This window comes from Neltuma alba, unplaced genomic scaffold, assembly GCF_004799145.2.
Source record: "Neltuma alba isolate B1F8T4 unplaced genomic scaffold, ASM479914v2 tig00012263_pilon, whole genome shotgun sequence".
Taxonomy (NCBI): domain Eukaryota; kingdom Viridiplantae; phylum Streptophyta; class Magnoliopsida; order Fabales; family Fabaceae; genus Neltuma; species Neltuma alba.
Window position 1 is genome coordinate 41,569 of NW_021636789.1, and position 18,854 is coordinate 60,422.

Below are 18,854 nucleotides of genomic sequence, written 5' to 3' on the forward strand. Positions count from 1 at the left end.
ACAACCCAAACTACCAAACGGTAATAATTGAATTTGATTCTCAGCCTATTTTTATATTCTGATAACATATAAGCTTCATTTTTTTTGGTAAAAAGCTTTTTTCATCATCAAATGTAAATGACGGAGTCTTTTTTTTTAATACAATCTTTTTTTTGTTAAAAAAATTATCGTGCTAGTTCTCTTCACTCTTTTTTGCGTAGGAAATACTGGTTTTTATTTTTAATATTTTAAATTTATTTAATGTGAAATTGAACACAAACATTAATTAAATAAAAACATGCTTAATGTGATGATCCATTTTAATTTAGCTCATCCTTTTCCAGTCAAGAATTTAACCGATCCATGGTGCCACTTGTCGGAGTTAATGGACATGGGCTTCCTTCCGTCCTCCCCCTCGAACTTCTAAAAATTCCCGATGAATTTGAAGTCCAAGCGATGTTCCATCAGCGTTACCCTTCAAAGTTGAGTGCGACAACCCAGCTAAGTGAAAACCCAATTATGTCAGTGGCCCTTCCTTTTGCACGCAAAAATTGGTCGTATTATTGAAAAGGGCTTGTCCTCGTCACCTCTACTCTGCCTACAAAGCCTCTGGAGTCTGTAACTGGTTCTAAATTTATTTCTCTGTTAAGAATCTTCAGAACTTGCGGTACTCTCTTGAGTTTAGCGGAAGCTAAATACGCCTGCTGTCAAAATCTGTTAAATATGGCGGCCAGTGCTCCGTGGAATCCCCAAGAAGAAGGCTTTAAGGAGATCTGTGGCTTACTGGAGAAGCAGATTTCTCACTCTTCTATTGACAAGTCTCATATTTGGCAGCAACTTCAGCACTACTCTCAGCTCCCCGACTTTAACAATTATCTTGTTTTCATTCTTGCACGGGCTGAGGTACAGTACAATTTCCGTTTAACCGCCTTAGTGCAAGAGTTCTTGTTCTTGGAGAGCTTTTGAATGAAGTTACGATATTTTAATAGCAAGGACTGTCTGGGCAGTTTCGACTTTCTGAGGATACGTGCTTCCATCATGTGAAAAAGGGGGTTTATCGTTTTATTAATTCCTAGTTTTATTTAAAATTTACAATTGTCTTAATGTGTTCCTTGCCTTTAAGGACTTAATTTTAATTGGTATCTACATCAGTTCACTACTGGAGATAAGCCATGAGGTTGGGCTACGTCATAATTTGTTGGGCGGATGGGATCATATGAAAATAGACGTGAAGATCAAATGTTGTAAAACCGTTCATATGAAAATAGACATGTGAAGATCAAATGTTGTAAAACCGTTCAAATGGAGCTGGAAAAGGAAACAATATAGTTTAACTGTTTGTTATTGCTTGTGATGCCTTTTGTCTGTGGAAATTTGGAGCATCATTTGGTTCCCAAGAGAGAGAGAGCTATTGCACATTTGCATGGTGCGTGGTGCATAGCACCTATTGGTTAATGGAAATCCTTGTATGTTAATAATTATTCTTCCGTGAAATTTTGGCCTTTGAACAGGGAAAGCAGGTGGAGGTTCGACAGGCTGCTGGTCTATATCTGAAGAATAACCTTAGAACCACATATAAATCCATGCTTCCTGTTTATCAGCAATATGTGAAATCAGAGTTGCTGCCTTGTCTTGGAGCAGCAGACAGGAACATCAGGTCCACAGTAGGAACCGTTATCAGTGTTGTTGTTCAACTTGAGGGAGTTTTGGGTTGGCCTGAACTATTGCAAGCCCTATTAAATTGCTTGGACAGTAATGATTTAAATCACATGGAAGGTGCTATGGATGCTTTATCCAAGGTAAATGGTTCACTGCAGAGACCAAATAATGATTCTGAACTCAAATCGTATCTCCCAGGAAATAAATATTCTGGCATTATGTTCTCAGGCATACTGAATAATTGCTAATAAATAAATAAAGTTTGCAGACTTTCAGCAGCATGTAAATTTGTAAAAACATACCATGGATGCTTTTTCTATTTGCTGAGAAGTACGGCTTGATATAATTTAAAACCAAAGTCACTTATTTTATCAATAAAAAAATCTGTGCCAAAATTTGTATCTAATGGAGCACTTTGTTTTTCATCTACTAGTGATTCGGACACTCTTATGTTTGGTACGTTTATGTCTCTGTGATTTAGGTCTTCTTCCAATTCTATTTTGGTTTAGGTGGGACCTATGAAGGTACCATCGTCTAGGGTATTGACTTTGTGAGAAATAAAAAATGACATGTATTTTCTTATCCTTTATTTTTTTTCCCTGATCGTCATCTTCCATTCCCTCCCCTCTTTGAGTAGTGTTGATTTATAAAATTTGTTGGAAACTTGGTAGCTACATAATGCTTTGTCTATCCAACTGTTTTAGTAACTGGTTGAATATATTCCAAATCCAATTAGCTAACTGAGACTTATTTATGTTATATTGTGTTTATGTGTATGTCTGTGTGTATGGGCACTTTTTAACAATTTTAGTATTTCTGGGCAATACAGATATGTGAGGATATTCCTCAAGTACTTGATTCAGACATACCTGGGTTAGCAGAACGCCCGATCAACATATTTCTACCCAGATTGTTTAGGGTAACTAAGCGTTTTATTTTTACATCTACCATGCGGCGTCTCCTTGTCTGACTGTCTCAAACAATTCTTTCTTGATGTGTTCTTTTAATTAGTTTCAGAACCTTTTTTTCTTTTTAATTTGTCTTACAGTTTTTCCAGTCTCCTCATGCTTCATTAAGAAAGCTTTCAGTGGGTTCTGTGAATCAGTACATTATGTTGATGCCCTCCGTAAGTTCATTTAGATTAACTTATCAGCTCCATTCTAATGATATAATGCTGATGTTTGGCATTGGCAGTAGAATCTTAACTGTCTATGTTTTTATTTGGTAGGCCTTGTATGTATCCATGGACCAATTTCTTCAGGGTTTATTTATTCTTGCAAATGACCCTGCTTCAGAAGTGCGGAAACTGGTGAGTTCCTATTGCCTTGTTGTTTTTGGACAAGCATCCGATGCAATTCTAGGATGACACCCCCCCCCCCAAAAAAAAAAAAAAACAATTGCGTTCTCTCTGTGTGATGTCAATTTCTGGACATTGAAGTTTGGCCTCGTTATTGTTTCTGGGATACTTCATTCTTATATGTGTTTTATTTCATGAACAAGGAAAGTATTAGGCTCTCTGTTGATATGACATCTTGATTGTTGAGTATGCTCGTGAAGAGCTTATTATAATTATGGCTTTGATTTGGTGTTATTTGTTCCATTGAATTATTGCTTCCTTTCTTGAGACACTGCATTTTTGTTTGAGGGCTGTAGTCTCTCACTAACCTTTAACCCTAATGGATATATTATGGTAGATTATGGGATGATATTATGTAAATTTTGTGAAGAATTGTCATAATGTTGTTTCCGCTCATAATCAGGTGTGCGCAGCATTTGTTCAACTAATTGAAGTCCATCCATCTTTTTTAGAGGTGCGCATCTTGTTCAAGTTCACATAGCTTTACAGTTTATGTGTATTAAATGATTCTACTCTATTTTCTTTTTGGTTTTACTTTCTATACAATCAGTCAAGTCTCTTCAATCCTCTAATCGTTTTAATCTTCGTCTGTTTTGTGTCAACATGTTCTTCTTTAAGGGTAACCTTTCCTCTCTGGAACCCCTCTTGTCTAAAGCAATTTTTAATTGTAATCTGTGCTGCAGCCTCATCTAAGAAATGTGATAGAATACATGTTACAAGTCAACAAGGACACTGATGATGAAGTGGCTCTTGAAGCCTGTGAATTTTGGTAAGATTTTTTTTTTTGGGTGAGATGTGATTGGCTTGATGTCATAGCTGAAATCTGTCGCATAAATTGCAGTTATTGCTAGCAGAGAGTAGTGTAAATTGCTTGGAAGGTGGTAACTCGTGTTTTTAGCCTTTAATGGACTACTTTTATCAATTTCATTGTTGGTCTTTAACATGTGATCAAGTACCAATTTCAAATGGTTTCCATTGCTAATCTGCTGTAGCAGCTATCCCGATGGATTTCTTAAGCCTGTCCATTGCAAGATGCTCCAATAACAATCTAAGAGATATGATAGTCCACCTAGGCATACTTCCCTTGACAATTCTGTCTGAGGTTGATCTCCCTTCAGAAAATTGGGTTCATCTATCAATGATGATTTTTTTGTTTCTGAATCGTAAGGTTCATACGACTAAGAGTTTGATTTTCCCATTGCACGGAACTCTGGGTGACAAATTTACTGTTGAGTGTATTTATAAGATCTTGGACACCACTGAGACTTTTGCATCTTCTCCTTTCCCCTCTTTAAACTCTATGAGCTCTTGCATTTTATGCCTTTTTTCTTCATTTTTATATAAAGTAATTATGATTGCAGGTCTGCTTATTTTGATGCTCAACTGCCACCTGAAAACTTGAGAGAATTCTTGCCTCGTCTAATTCCAGTTAATCTAGTTAAACTTATTTTCTTTTATAATTGTTATGCCTTAGGGTATTTGTAATTTCAAGCTTATCTATTGGATCTCTGTAGGTGTTGTTATCGAATATGGTTTATGCAGATGATGATGAATCACTTGTTGAGGCCGAGGTCATCTTCTTGATTATTCTGTATTTTTTTTTTTAATTTTCAATTAACTCTGGTTATTTTAGTTTATGCAGCTTCATTTGTTTTGTGTTATTTCTTTCAGGAAGATGGTTCCCTGCCTGATCGAGATCAGGTTTGAATTACTCATTGAGTTGTTGGAAATGCTGGGCTTGAGAACTTCTTTTCTTCTTCTTCCCCCCCCTCCCTTGTTTAATTTTTATCTTCTGCCTTACAGGATCTTAAGCCTCGATTCCATGTATCAAGATTTCATGGCTCAGAGGACATTGAAGATGATGTATGTCATTTTGTAATTGCATGTCTTTGCCTTTTCATATTTTTTGATTAACTTGACTGTTTTTGTGATTAAACTTTTCATAGCTTTTTGTTTTTGGCCAAAATCCATGGCTTTTGAAAGATAAGGTTATATGGGAGAAAAAGCTTTCCTGTCATAAATTATCGTTTTCGTCATTATTCCTCACTCTTTTTCCCCAACAATTACAGGATGATGATGTTGTCAACACATGGAACCTACGAAAATGTAGTGCTGCTGCTTTAGATACTCTCTCAAATGTCTATGGAGATGAGATTCTTCCAACTTTGATGCCTATTGTTCAGGTGTGTTAATGATATTAAAACCAATATTGGGCTTTCTCCTAATAGCTTAAACTTTTGGTTCTTGACATGGTATGGATGCCTTTTCAACCGACTAGTCAAGAATTTGATCTGGCCATGGTCCTATACTTCATAATTAAGTTAAGAGTTAATGCCATCTTTAGTTTTTGAAATTTGACCTTATTTTGGTTTTGATCTTTAAATTTGGAACCAGTAGTTTTAGTTCTTGAAACCTTGTTTCAAAGAGCAAAAATACTGTTCCAGGGACTAAAAATTTTTAGGCGGACCAAAACGAGGCCCAATTTCAGGGATCAAAACTAGTGGTTTGAAATTCCAGTGACCAAAATCAAATGATATCGAATTTCAGGGACTAAAAAATGGTATTAATGCATAAATCAAAGAGTAGAACACATTGACCTGCCCTCTTTTTTGCTTCAATTATAGATAGCTCCTTTCTATTTTAAAAACCTGTAGTTACATTACACAAAACCAACCCCCCCTCCCCCCAAAAAAAAAAGAGTGAAGTTACAAACAATTTCAAGATTTCATGTCTGTCTGCAACTATTTGTAAGCTGTAAAATCAAAAAATTTAAAATTTTTGGATCAAAGTACCCCAAGCACATGTGTATTACTTTGCAGGATGTACCCCTTAACCTTTGCAGTGCCAGCGAACTAAATCAATTCCGAACATTTTGAGGAAGAATAAGTACTATATATGTGCATAAATATCTTATGCCAAAACTGTAGTAAGATTGAGAGCAATGAAGCATGTTTTGAAGCTTTTCTATTAGTTGTTCTTAATATGTTTGAGAACACTGTAGCCAAAGCAAGCATGCATGCATAACCCCCCCCCCAAAAAAAAAAAAAAAAAACACACACACACACACACACGAACATCAGGGTCAACAATCCACTCAACACATCAAACCCCATTTAAATTCACACTTCTTTGCCTCCTCACTTTCATGTCCTTAACCAGCTCTAACATATGGGCTGGTGAGGTTTTAGAGATTGCGCATTTGCAAAAAGAATAGACATCCAACACATATAACGTCTACGGTTAAGATAATTAGATAATTTATAAACCCACATTTGATGGGTCATGATAGAAGCAGAATCATTCACAACCACTCTCGTCAATTGCTTTTGTAAGAACAATCTTGTATTGCCCCAGTCATTGCCATGGAATGATAATGTTTGAGTGAGTCATGGGATACCCATGGATGTTAGTGTGGGCATAAGGAAAATGGTGGAATTGGGAGTAGAATCAGGGATTTGACATCATGTGGGATAAATTGGTCTGTAGGAATTATTTTAATATAATCCTTAATTAAGTTTAGAATCTTTTAAGAATATTCTTAATGGCATTAAGGGAACGGACAAAAGTATGTATATATATATCTTTTTTTTAAAAAAAATAGAGGGGAGTTCCTTGTATTTAAGACAACATACAAGGGAGATCAGAATATTTTACTCTAAATTAAATCTTGGCATGAGGTGAAGTGGACACTGGACAGAAGATTTGTGCTTTATCAGTTTGTCTGAACTTCAAGCTCGAAGGGCTTTAGTGTAAGAGGATATGTTATCCTGACATTCCCAGTTTTGAGCCTTCCGTTACCCTCTGCTTAGGGGTGAAATGGTTCTAGAAAATATTATTGATACTTGTTATCTAGTGTCTAAGCCATCATAACGTCTAAAGAATCAGTTTCTGGGGAGGTGCTCTGTAAATTCATAAAGCAGACTGTCTGGGTAGTGATGGTAAATGAAAGTGTGTTTTTGCATGGAAGACATCAATAATCATATCTGTTATTTTGTAGGATGACCCAAGAGTGCAATGACTGTATAACCCTATGCTTCCCATATGATATTAATTTTCTCCCTCCAGCTATCATCACCTTTCTAATTATATAATTTTATTTATATTTTCTACAGACCAGGCTGTCAACCAGTGGTGATAATGCTTGGAAAGAAAGGGAAGCTGCCGTCTTAGCTCTTGGTGCCATAGGCGAGGGTTGCATTAATGGACTTTATCCTTATTTGCCTGAGGTATTATCTACTTTCTTGTTCGTGTTACCTCATTATGATAACTTACTTTTATATCTGATAAGTCTATTGAAAGTCCAATGCTTATGAGTACTCCTAATTTGGCTTCCCTTGGGCTCCATTCTCATTTAACATTTTTTTTAAAAAAAAAAACAATTCTCTTTCTTGCTTTTGCAAAAACACCGTAATTACTCTTTTTTAATCATGTTTATCTTTAAAAAGATTTCAATTTTTGATTTTTGCTTTCCAATAGGTCACATTCTTATGTACTATCTATCTCTTGCATTGCTGGGAAAAAATCTAGTCTGTTGAAAAGGCTGAACTTTATTTATTTATTTTTTATTTTTTGGCCCTAACCAAGTTATGCTGTAGTTGGTTTACATTTTGTGATAATGCTCTGTTATACTACCAATGCCATTTCTCATATGCTTCTTTATGGAACAGTTTCTTGCTGATCTTATCATGGTTAGAATTATCCCTTTAAGTGTTGTTGTTCTAGCTCCAAATAATACTATCACTATCACTATCCCATTGTAAAATGCTTTATGCCATTGTAACTAATTTCTTTCATGCTAAGTTACTCATGCATGCATTCTATTATTCATAGCAAAAGCAGTCATAGACTAAACTTTCTTTTCCAAATAGTAAAATTCACACGTGTACCTTATATCCTTACGTTAGTTTTCTATTTTTCTGTGTAAACTGCCATTTCACTGATGTCCTAAAGGAAATGCTGCTATATCCTTATGTTAGTTCTCTTGATAGTTTCCTTATTTTATTCTCACAGTATAAGGAGGCTGGTTTTATGATTCATTATATGTCTTATAAGCTTGTCAGCGTTTTCTTTTTCCCTGGGGAAAAAGTCTCTAAGCTTCCTTTATTTCTCTTTCTCTAATTTTGTGAATATTGAATAGTTCTTCTTCCGGATTTGTAGATTGTGGCTTTTCTCATCCCTCTTCTTGATGATAAGTTTCCTCTAATACGAAGCATTTCATGCTGGACAATTTCTCGTTTCAGCAAATTTATTGTTCAGGTCTGTAATTTTGTTCCATCACCTTTGATTACTCAGCAATCATCAATATATATTATAAAACTTGACTCATTTTCCTGTTTCTTTATCATGTGTCAGTGAGTTTTGCAATTTTCTTAATTTTTTGTCCTTTTTTAACTACTACTTTTTTTTTCATTTTAAAAATATAAATGCCTCATTCACTTTATGGGGGCTTATTCTTTTCTTGTTATCTCTTGATATTGATACTGGTCCATCGAAGCTTTTATGGCTTATGCACCTTGGTAAGGTACAGTAAAGCTAATGGCTTGGCTGAGTTCTATATACCGATATATTAGATATTTTTATATGAAATTATAAAAGTTGTATTTACAAACATGTCAGTTGATGCGATCAAACACTATAGTAGTGTCTCTGTTTTGACTGTAGAAAAATGAGAGGCAACAGTGAAGTTTTCCCCCATCAAATGTGGCTGTTAATGATCTCATTGTCAATTGAATTGTTATTAATTATTTTATTTATTTATTTTGTGTCTATGGTAGAGTATTGGGGATCAAAAAGGCTATAAGCAATTTGATGACGTTCTTACGGGCCTTTTACGAAGAATTTTGGACAATAATAAGCGGGTGCAAGAGGCAGCTTGCTCAGCTTTCGCAACACTGGAAGAGGTTTTTGCTTTAATTTTCTTTTTTAAATTAAATATTAGTATATACAGATTTCAAATAAAAGTTTATGGACAACAGGAGGCTGCAGAAGAATTGGCTCCGCACTTGGAAATTATATTGAAGCATCTAATGACCGCTTTTGGGAAATATCAGGTCATTTATGACCTCTAGCATTTAATTACAAGACAGAATTTGTTGTTAAATGTGCCATAGTTGGATGAGTGTTAATTCTTAATTGTTAAATTTGTTATTATACCGTGTCTTGTTTCCCAAATCAATCACACGTATGTTCAGACATCTCTGATTGTAGTTTCTTCTTCCAAACATTAGAGACGAAATCTCAGAATTTTGTATGATGCTATTGGAACTCTAGCTGAAGCTGTTGAACGGAAGATGAATAAGGTATTTTTGTTGCTGGCAACGATCTGATCTAGATCAAGCCCCTTCCCCTACTGAAACTGATTTTTTTTCCTCCCAAGTTAGTTGTTGGAAATTATTATCAATCTTCCCATTCGTTGTGAAGATGACTCTGTAACAAATGGATCTCTTCTTATTCTGCAGCCGGTTTATCTTGATATTCTGATGCCACCGTTAATTGAGAAGTGGCAGCAGCTTTCTGATGCAGACAAAGATCTCTTTCCATTGTTCGAATGCTTCACATCTATAGCACATGTATGCGTCCCACCTTTTTCTGAAAACTCTTCTTTTTCATGTGACCTTGAAGATGGCTTCACTCACTTAAAGCAGCTATTGTACCACTACCAGTACTTGTCTCAATTCCCTGTTAAACTTGTAATTTCCAGAGATTCTCTGCAATCAGTAGCTTCCCATTTCTTCTAAGTGTTGATAATTTGATCATAGCGGGTGGGAAATTGGATTATTGAACTGGAACATTATCGCAGCACAACCCTGCTTTCCCTCTTCCTAGTACTGGGGCTGTGCAGAATACTCTTGCCCAACATCCTGGAAAACTGACTTCATGTCAATTTTCTGTAGCACATCCGAGTCTTTAATTGCTTGAATAGTCACCAACGTTATCTTTGACCTGGTATTCAATTCTTATATTTTATCTGTTTCAGGCATTGGGTACTGGATTCTCTCCATTTGCTGAACCTGTATTTAGGAGGTGCCTAAACATAATCCAAACCCAACAAGTTGCAAAGGTTCTGGCAATTTTGACTGATTTGATATCTACAATGAATTTTTCATTTTATGACTTCTTGTCAGACTTCATTTTTATATTTTGGTTATTTCTACATCCAGTTGCTTGTAATTCTATTTAATTCACTGCTACTGCTGCTGCTGCTGCTGCTGCATGTTTTCTAAAGTTTTTCTGCCAAGTTCAAATATCACATTTTTTGGTAACCAAAGTAATTTACTCACTCCGGTACCTTCCCGGAAGAGTGATGCTTTCTTATGATGTTCCACATAAGACATGATCGGGAAAGGGCAACGTAGCACAATCTGAATACTGATGTTGAAAATGCCTGAAATGATATATTAGGCATGCCTAACTTCAAAGTACAGTTTACTGTTGTTTTCTAGCATGTTTATTGTTTACCAAATGGTAATCCAGTGATCACAAATATTTGTTTATGGTTTACTTAATCTGTCAGGAATGCGTTGGCAAAAAAAAAAAAAAAAACTGTCAGGACTGCATCTGAACCTGAAATTTGTGAATCCTCAATAATTTTTGCATTATTAAGAAGTTTATTGTTTATGTCTGTGTTTGCCTTTGTTTTTGTTATTTTTTATATCCCTATTTTGAAATATTCGTATGTGAAGCCAAAATTTCATTTCCTCTTTCCTTAAAAAAATGTATAATTTTTCCCCTTCTCAGTTGCAGGCTTCTTTATGAAATTTCTGACCTATGTTGCTAGCAGTTGGAATTGAACTTAAGGTTTTATTTTGCATTTCAATAAACGAACTGGTGCATGTGTGCACATATCCGATTCATTTCAGGTTGATCCAGTTAAAGCTGCCGTTCAGTATGACAAGGAATTTATTGTATGCTCTCTTGATCTGCTTTCTGGACTAGCAGAGGGTCTTGGCATTGGAATAGAGAGTTTGGTACTCCAAAATTTTATTTTCAAGATATGAGATTATGCATTTATATTATTAAACATCTTTTTCCTCTCATATGCTATTTTCATTTCCATCATAAAAATGAAACCTCATGTGAATAATTAAACCAGCACTTGCATACGTGCTTTACGCTTCCTGTATATTTATTCCACAGGTCTCGCAAAGTTCTTTGAAGGACCTTCTCCTGCATTGTTGTGTGGATGATGCACCTGATATTCGACAAAGTGCCTTTGCCTTACTTGGAGACCTTGCAAGAGTAAGCTGAATGCATATGCACTGATTACATACCTGAGGGATTCTCTCTTATACAGTGACAAACAAGATCTCAATTCATGGACTTTTAGTCGTGTATTCTATGACAGATGGCCCAATCAATAAACTGCAATGAAACTACTTTTTTTTCCCCCTGGTCGGGAGGGGTGGGGGTTTTGGGAATTCTATAATATATTTGTATGTATCCTAACTTCCCTTTTTATTTTTTTGGCCATCACAAGCGGGGATATGCATTCATAAAATTAAGCATTTAAATTGTCTGCAGAAGTATCAATAGTGCAATCATGATGCCTGAGTCTGGGCTGCACAACCTCGCTGTATTCTAACTTCCTCTTTTTTAATGTGATTAGGTGTGCTCAATTTATTTGCGCCCTCATCTGCCTCAGTTCATTGAGGCTGCAACGAAGCAACTGGTATGTGTCCCAGGTAGAAATTTTAGGCTTAGCGTTTTGTTATGTAACCATTTTGTTGACACAAGGTGCATGCTGTGTAGGAAACTTCTAAGATAAAGGAAGCTATTTCAGTAGCAAATAACGCATGCTGGGCTATTGGAGAAATAGCAGTTAAGGTGAGTTAATGCGAGATGCTGCATTCTGATGCAACTAGATAGAACTCTATGGCAAGTGGAATCTGCTTGGCATTGCTGGACTCTGGGTTCAAATATGCTTTACATTGTGTCACGTGCAAATCTATCGCTAATTATCCAATTGTTTTAACCTCTTTTTTATGTCTTTTATGAATTAAAAAAGGAAAACAAAAACAGTGAAATAAAAAACTTTTAATGAGTGAAGATGATAAAGATGCTAAATTGTTATCGTTGCTGTGGTGTTCTTTTGTAAAGAGCCAGTAATGGAGTAGATAAATGAGTGAAGATGGTAAAGATGCTAAATTGTGATCATGAAGACCTAGATGGATAGTAGTTTCAGAAGCATTGCATTGCTAACCAACAATGAAGACTGAGAGTTTGCATCTCAGACCTTTGTATGCCTAAAACTGTAAAAACCTCGCTTTGTTAGGTAAAGGGCCAAATTGCTTTAATACTATGAATACACACCATCCCATGGAAACCCTGGGGGATTGAAGTATTGGAAAAGCACACTTCTCATTGTACCGAAATTAAAGGCAAAAGGTAGAACATTGAGGTGACAAGGATCCAAGTCCTCACCAGTTGGGCAGAGGTGTTGATAGTATGCTAAGGACCATTTTGTCCCAAAAGCTTAATCTGATTGGCGAAGGCCTAGGAGTGACTTTTATTATTATCTCTTAACAAATGGGTTGCAGCGGATTTAAACCTGGTCATCTTGAATATAGGTTTCTCTGACCCGCTTTTTATGAATATTGCCTAACTTAGCTGTTGCCTTTGCCTTCCTCTTCCAGTTTTGTTGCTTTATTATTCTCCTTTCGATACCAAGTCATGTAATTTTTGATTCTGAGGACTAGGTCGTTTATTTCTTGAATTTTCCTATTTAGATTGTGAAATTTTTTTTGAGCAATTTTTCAATAAATGGTATAGATGCATTTTTCATCTTTTACAGACTTATAGATCTATTGGTTATATATTTTATTTTTTTCCCAATAAGAGAATATTGGGATTTCATTCGTTTAAGAGTGTTTCTGCGTGATACTTGAGCATCATATATAAAGGGCATGTCATTTGATATCATCTCCCTGATTCAAGTCTTGTGGATGTCCTTGCATATTGAATTTGGCTCTGCATCCTAACTTCAGAGTTCATTTGCTTAACACGGGCTTGCAGCGTAGAATTTGAAATGACCAGTTAAGCCTTGACTCCTGCTGGCAGCTTAAGCATGGGGCCATGGTTCATTGCTTTTGTATTTATATAGGTTTCGAAGTGTCATTTCCCCTTTCTTATTTAATTTATTTGTTATTCTTCTTTCTGATAAATCAATATCAAGTGCAATTGGCTGCAGGATTTAGCCATGCAGTAGGAATAATATGTTATTATGAATTTCAGGTTCGCCAAGAAATATCTCCCTTTGTTATGACTGTTATTTCATGCTTGCTCCCAATTCTTCAGCATGCAGAGGTTACTGTCTTATCACTTTCTTAATTATAAATTTGTCATGTCTCGTTTCTAATTGTCAAACTGTTTCATCAGGGATTACACAAATCACTTGTAGAAAACAGTGCAATAACGCTGGGAAGGCTTTCTTGGGTCTGCCCAGAGCTGCTATCACCGCATATGGAGCATTTCATGCAATCTTGGTGCAAAGCTTTGTCAATGTAGGTTAATGATTATTACACATTCAACTGTAATTCATGCTAATTATTGTTGAAGTCTGTGACTCTGTGGCTCTTTTCCTGTCTTTGTTTTGAGAAACATGGAACTTCTGTGATAGAGTACCACTTATTGTGGGGTAATGGAAGATATGGGAAGTTAGAGAAATTTAAGGAATAAACATTATTTTAAGTTATTTTAGATATCTTATGTTTAATAATATTATTTAGGTTGTTAATAGGATCTACTTTATCTTAAATATTGAAGTTAGGTTATCTTGGTTTATTTAGTTTATCTTGGATCAAATATTTAAATATTTTGTTAGAGATATTAGGATCATCTCTAGATTTTATTATTTTATTTTAATGTAATCTCTTGTTATAAATAGGCTAGCCTTCCTAAAGATAGTCATTGAGTGAATAATATATCAATTATTTCTTTCTCTCTTTTCTTTGTTAAACTTTCCTTTCCTTTATTTTTCCTGAATAGTTCTTGAGCACCTATCATCCTGAAGGTTTAGGAATTCACCACCACCATCATCTTCTAAGAGTCTGCGAGTGTATTATTGTCATGGATCTTTAGTTATCTCATATCATCATATTTCCGGGCTTGTATTTTTCATTCAAGAATAGGAATTAAACCCTCGAGTGATACATGTGTTTAAGCTAGCCAACTTCAAGAGCCAGCAATCAGAGAGGGAGATAATGGACTAAGAATGAACTTTATGAAAGAAGAGCTGGATGAGGGAACCCCAGGGGCTGGGAAAGGTGAAGCTCAAAGAAGCCAAGGAGATAGAAGGGCACTAACTCTTAACAGTTTAAAATGGGCTTCCTTTTATATAACGTGCTCTGGGGTGTGCTATTTGGTGCTTTGTAGTATTTGGCACATATAGAGCTATCCCCTACAGCATACTAACCGAAACTTGGAATGCTACAGTTGTGGTTCTGCACCATCAACCACAGACCAGAGGGCTAGCTCTGTATATTCGAAACTCACGTGCAGGATAATATTGATGAGGAGAATCTTTCTTTTGACATGTCTTCACTTTATTAAGGATGGCCTTTTATGTTTTCAATTGCCTTGCCAAGTATTGATTTCTCTTATAAATTATTTGTGGCAGGATACGTGATGATATAGAGAAAGAGGATGCTTTTAGAGGCCTATGTGCTATGGTGTGCACCCTTTTACCTTTTCAAATGTTATATTTAGGCTGCTTATGTAATTGTTTCATTTCATTTGTTTTCAGGTCAGAACCAATCCGTCTGGGGCTCTAAGTTCGTTTCCTTATATGTGCAAAGCTATTGCAAGTTGGCATGTATGTTTGCGCCTTGACCCTCGTCTTAAAATTACAGTGCTCTGAGAGTCTGAGGTTTCTTTATTAGTTTATTTGCTTTTATCTACAGGAAATACGAAGTGAAGATTTGCACATCGAAGTCGGCCAGATCTTGCAAGGATACAAGCAGGTAAGTATTGCTTCTCTGACACATCTAACTTGAGAAATTATAACATTTAGCTGATAGCTGCGAATTTTTATTGTAAATTGAGGAAATAAAGTACCACTTTCAAGTGTAAAATTGCTGTTAATAATGCATATTCTTTCTGATTCCCGATTATCTTTATGATGGGAACTAACTAGAAGCTCTATATCCATCTTGTGTGATAGATGCTAGGCAATGGAGCTTGGGACCAGTGCATGTCTGCTTTGGAACCCACAGTAAAAGGAGCGCTTTCAAAATATCAAGTATAAGACAACTGTATTGTATGTAGTGCCGCAGAATAACGCGAGTTTGCACAGTTTGTGAGCCTCATCTGGATCGGCCTTGTTCGGTCATTCTGTGCATTTTCAAGCAAATTGGAGTCGTGGCTTATTCCAGGAAGGCGTTCCAGGTCTTCGTTGAGAATCGTCATCACCACTCATCCTATTCATTTGGTCTTGATGGTTACATGGCAGTTCCTCAAGACTCGAAGATCTCAGGCGATGGTCTTTCCCATGAGAAAGTCTTCTGTTTAGGATTGGCTTGTAATATGAATTATTGCACAGGGGAAAGGCATTTTACGAGTTGCGGGTCCTTCATTCTTCTGTTGTCCTTACATTTGAGGCTTAGATTTTTATTCGAGCCCCTTGTTCATCAATTTTCCAATATTCTAGCCATTTAAGTTGACAGGTTCCGCGGATTTTGTAAGGGGATTTCCAGATTGATGTTTCATCATTCATATAATGGTTGTGATCTCTTAATATTCATTCATTCATTATTATTCCTAAGGGAGATTTTTTTTTTTTTTTGAGATACGAGGAACTTGAAATATATATTTGAAACAGCAGTTGAGGCAATATTCACACATTTTTGTCTACTTTCTTGAGTGGTCCTCTTGTAGCTTCGAAACCGTATGCGCTTGTGCAATAGTGAGGCCTCATAAGGAATGAGATTGCCAATGCATGATATTAAAAAAAAAAAAAAAAAAGAAAGAAAGGACAAAAGAGCTTGGGAATATATACTACTTTCAGTTCTGAATATAAAAACTAGTTTGATTTTCAGAATAGTCTTTATATTGATTATACATGTTAAATGCTTGTTAAATGTTAAAGCTAATATTCTTGACTAGTAAGGATATTTTAGGAAAAACAGTATCTATTTATTATAAATAACTAATTTAACAAATTTTTTTAATCAATTCAAATAAGTCAATTAGTTTTTATATTAAAGATCGGAAGTAGCATTTTGCAATTACTATTGCTACTAGCAACGTAAACTGTGTCAATACTGATCACTATGAGCATGTTTAGAATCATTTTGAAAAATGCTTATAAACATGTTTTACGTAAGTCGAGACAAAATTTTTGTCACATACTTATTTCGTATTCTATAAATCATGATTGAAAAGTTACTCATAAATCATTCCAAACAAACCCATGTGAGTTCATTTTGGGATATTTGGAATTAACAAAAAGCACTTTTAAAAGTGTTTTTATATAAATCAAGATAAAATTCCTCTTAAATATTTATTTTATATATTGTAAAATCACTTTTAAAATCATAATTTGATTTTAAACACCCCAAATTATTGGATAAGTTATTCACAATTGCCTATGTCAAATCTGCGGAAAATTTGTGTAAATCAAATTACCGTTAACTGCTTCAATTGCATTTGGCGCCAAAAACATGATCTCATCAATCTTCCAGAAAAAAGAGAATCACCCCAAGTCAAATCAACCCGATGAGAGCCAACATGAGTATAGGATTATCAGTGAGGCACACCAGCTATGTAATCGGGATTGGGAGGTTGAACTCCTGTATGTTCATCGACGTGGAAATGCGGCTGCAGATTACCTAGCAAAAACGGGTCTCGGAGGGATGCATGGATTCAACGTGGTTGATTATACTCTCGACGAATTGGCTACCATCATGAGACAAGATGCTACGACGGTAGTAGACAATAGGCTTTAGTTAAGGTTTCTTTTGTTTTCAAAAAAAAAAAACATTCTTGCCCAATTATGGATTTACATGACGCATGTACCATTAGCACATGTATATCCATAAAGATAAATTTTTTAATAGCTGGAATATAATTAGTAATTGATTGAAAAAAAGGGTTCAATTGGAGACACAGATACAAGGTCTGGAGCTGATAAATTGATTCTGGGTTGCTAGCAGTTCAATTTTTTCCCATCTCTTGATATCTTCTTGACGGGCAGCCAGTTCTCTGGCTTTCAGGTCTTGGAGACTCCTGGAATAAAGAACGGGATCCATATCGTCAAGCATTACCTTTACACTTTCTGTTAATTGTCGAACGTTTCTGCTCCAATGCCACTTCAGGTTCCTCTCCATCCCTTCCACTATCACCGGAAACACTTCCGCCATTGCCGTTGACACCATTTTTACGAACTGCTCGTTGTTCCATGCATACAACGCACGTTCTGCTACCTAAAATGCAAACATATATTTGTTTAATAAATATCCCAGACACTTTGTTTATCATATATTACTGATATCAGAAACAACTTGAAGGGAAAGCAATCTGTGGGCTTTCAGCCTCGTACGTAGGTTGGAGGTCGATCATATCATTTTCAGGAGAACTTCTTGCAAGGAGATTAGAAGGTCGATCATATCATTTTCAGGAAAACTTCTTGCAAGGAGATTAGAACTGGATATACCAAAACATAGCAGGTAATTCTCTCTGATCTATTAAAGTTTTGATTGAATAGAAGTTGATATATTTTGAGGATCAAGTTGCTCCCCGCTAAAAGAAAAAGTGAAGATTTTACCTGGGAATTCCAACTGTTAATGCATTTAATGACCTGTGTACACAAGGGCAAAGCCAACTTTCTATGCTGATCAACCTCCAAATTCTCCACCAGATCTTTCAATTCTCCGATCAACAGAAGCTCTTCCTGGCAATTCGTGACAGGCCATAATTTCAAGAGTCCGCCAACCATAACCCCTCCAAGCATCGGCTCCTTCGGCACAAACCGCACCATACAGTAAGCCAATTGCCTGTGGTGCATGTGCACACCCTTGGGCTTGTGCAGAGGGATTAGCACTCTCATCAGAAACAACTTGTGTTCTTCTTTCAGTGGCACCGTAAACGCATTAATTATAGTTCCCCATATCTCAAGCAACTCTGCAATCTCACAATTCTTCTGCGTCTCAAACACATAGTTCAACAACACATCATTCATCGATTTGCTCATAAAGGAACGTTCACTGGCGAATTTCGTATATAATTTGTGGTACACATTTTTCAAGCTTTCGCGTTCTCTTCTGTCTTCAGATTGGAATAGTGTCAATAGCTTAAGAAGAAAAGAGTGATCTATATGATTTCTTAGCACGTCGGTTTCGGTGGTAATGACGAGTCTTAGAAGGATATCGTATACAATTTGGAGGTGCGACCATGCGGGTGAAAAAGCAGAAAGGGGGTCATCTTCTTCAGGTAAGTCTGACGCGCAAGAATTAGGCAGTGGACGGAAGAGATTCAGAGACACCACGGAAAGCAGAGGGGAAAGAAGTTTCTCAGGGAGGGCCTTCTTGGAGGACCTGACGAGGGTTAGGAGGCGCGTGAGATGAAGGCGTTTGAGGTCTTGCCGTGACGGGGATTCCGAAGGGTCAGTAAAGGTGAATACAAAGTTGCAGGAGGAGATGAGAGAGAGGATTTCTTCATTTCCTGAAGTGGGAGAAGGCATGAGGATGCCATTGTTGGGGAAGACAACGTTGTCTTGCTCGAATAGGTTCTGATGAAGGGAGGTTAATGTTCCGTTGCTGCCCATGTTTTCTCCTTCTTCTCTGCCTTCTCCTGCAGATTTAGGTGAAGTTTATGGGAGACTTTAATTTGTGCCTTTCTGGTTATATATCTTTTTCCAACTTGTGTG

The 18,854-nt window shown here is 36.3% G+C and overlaps 2 protein-coding genes across 2 annotated transcripts; one reads left to right on the forward strand and one right to left on the reverse strand.

The window, feature by feature from the left end:
- The first annotated feature begins 362 nt into the window (after nt 1-362).
- Nucleotides 363-15,752, forward strand: LOC114725711 (transportin-1). The gene is made up of 29 exons (XM_028912251.1): nt 363-882; nt 1,491-1,778; nt 2,468-2,557; nt 2,687-2,764; nt 2,867-2,947; nt 3,399-3,449; nt 3,679-3,764; nt 4,357-4,423; nt 4,510-4,566; nt 4,667-4,696; nt 4,799-4,858; nt 5,065-5,178; nt 7,108-7,221; nt 8,153-8,251; nt 8,770-8,895; nt 8,971-9,045; nt 9,223-9,294; nt 9,454-9,564; nt 9,972-10,055; nt 10,855-10,962; nt 11,132-11,233; nt 11,601-11,663; nt 11,744-11,818; nt 13,226-13,297; nt 13,370-13,494; nt 14,610-14,661; nt 14,736-14,804; nt 14,893-14,952; nt 15,153-15,752. The coding sequence occupies exons 1-29, from the start codon at nt 703-705 to the stop codon at nt 15,234-15,236; spliced, it is 2,673 nt and encodes an 890-aa protein (XP_028768084.1). The 5' UTR covers nt 363-702; the 3' UTR covers nt 15,237-15,752.
- A 1,330-nt stretch (nt 15,753-17,082) lies between these two features.
- LOC114725721 (serine/threonine protein phosphatase 2A 57 kDa regulatory subunit B' beta isoform) lies at nt 17,083-18,752 on the reverse strand. Its single transcript, XM_028912272.1, has 2 exons — nt 17,754-18,752; nt 17,083-17,412 (listed from the first exon to the last, which is right to left on the reverse strand). The coding sequence occupies exons 1-2, from the start codon at nt 18,750-18,752 to the stop codon at nt 17,083-17,085; spliced, it is 1,329 nt and encodes a 442-aa protein (XP_028768105.1).
- Between the last annotated feature and the right edge of the window lie 102 nt (nt 18,753-18,854).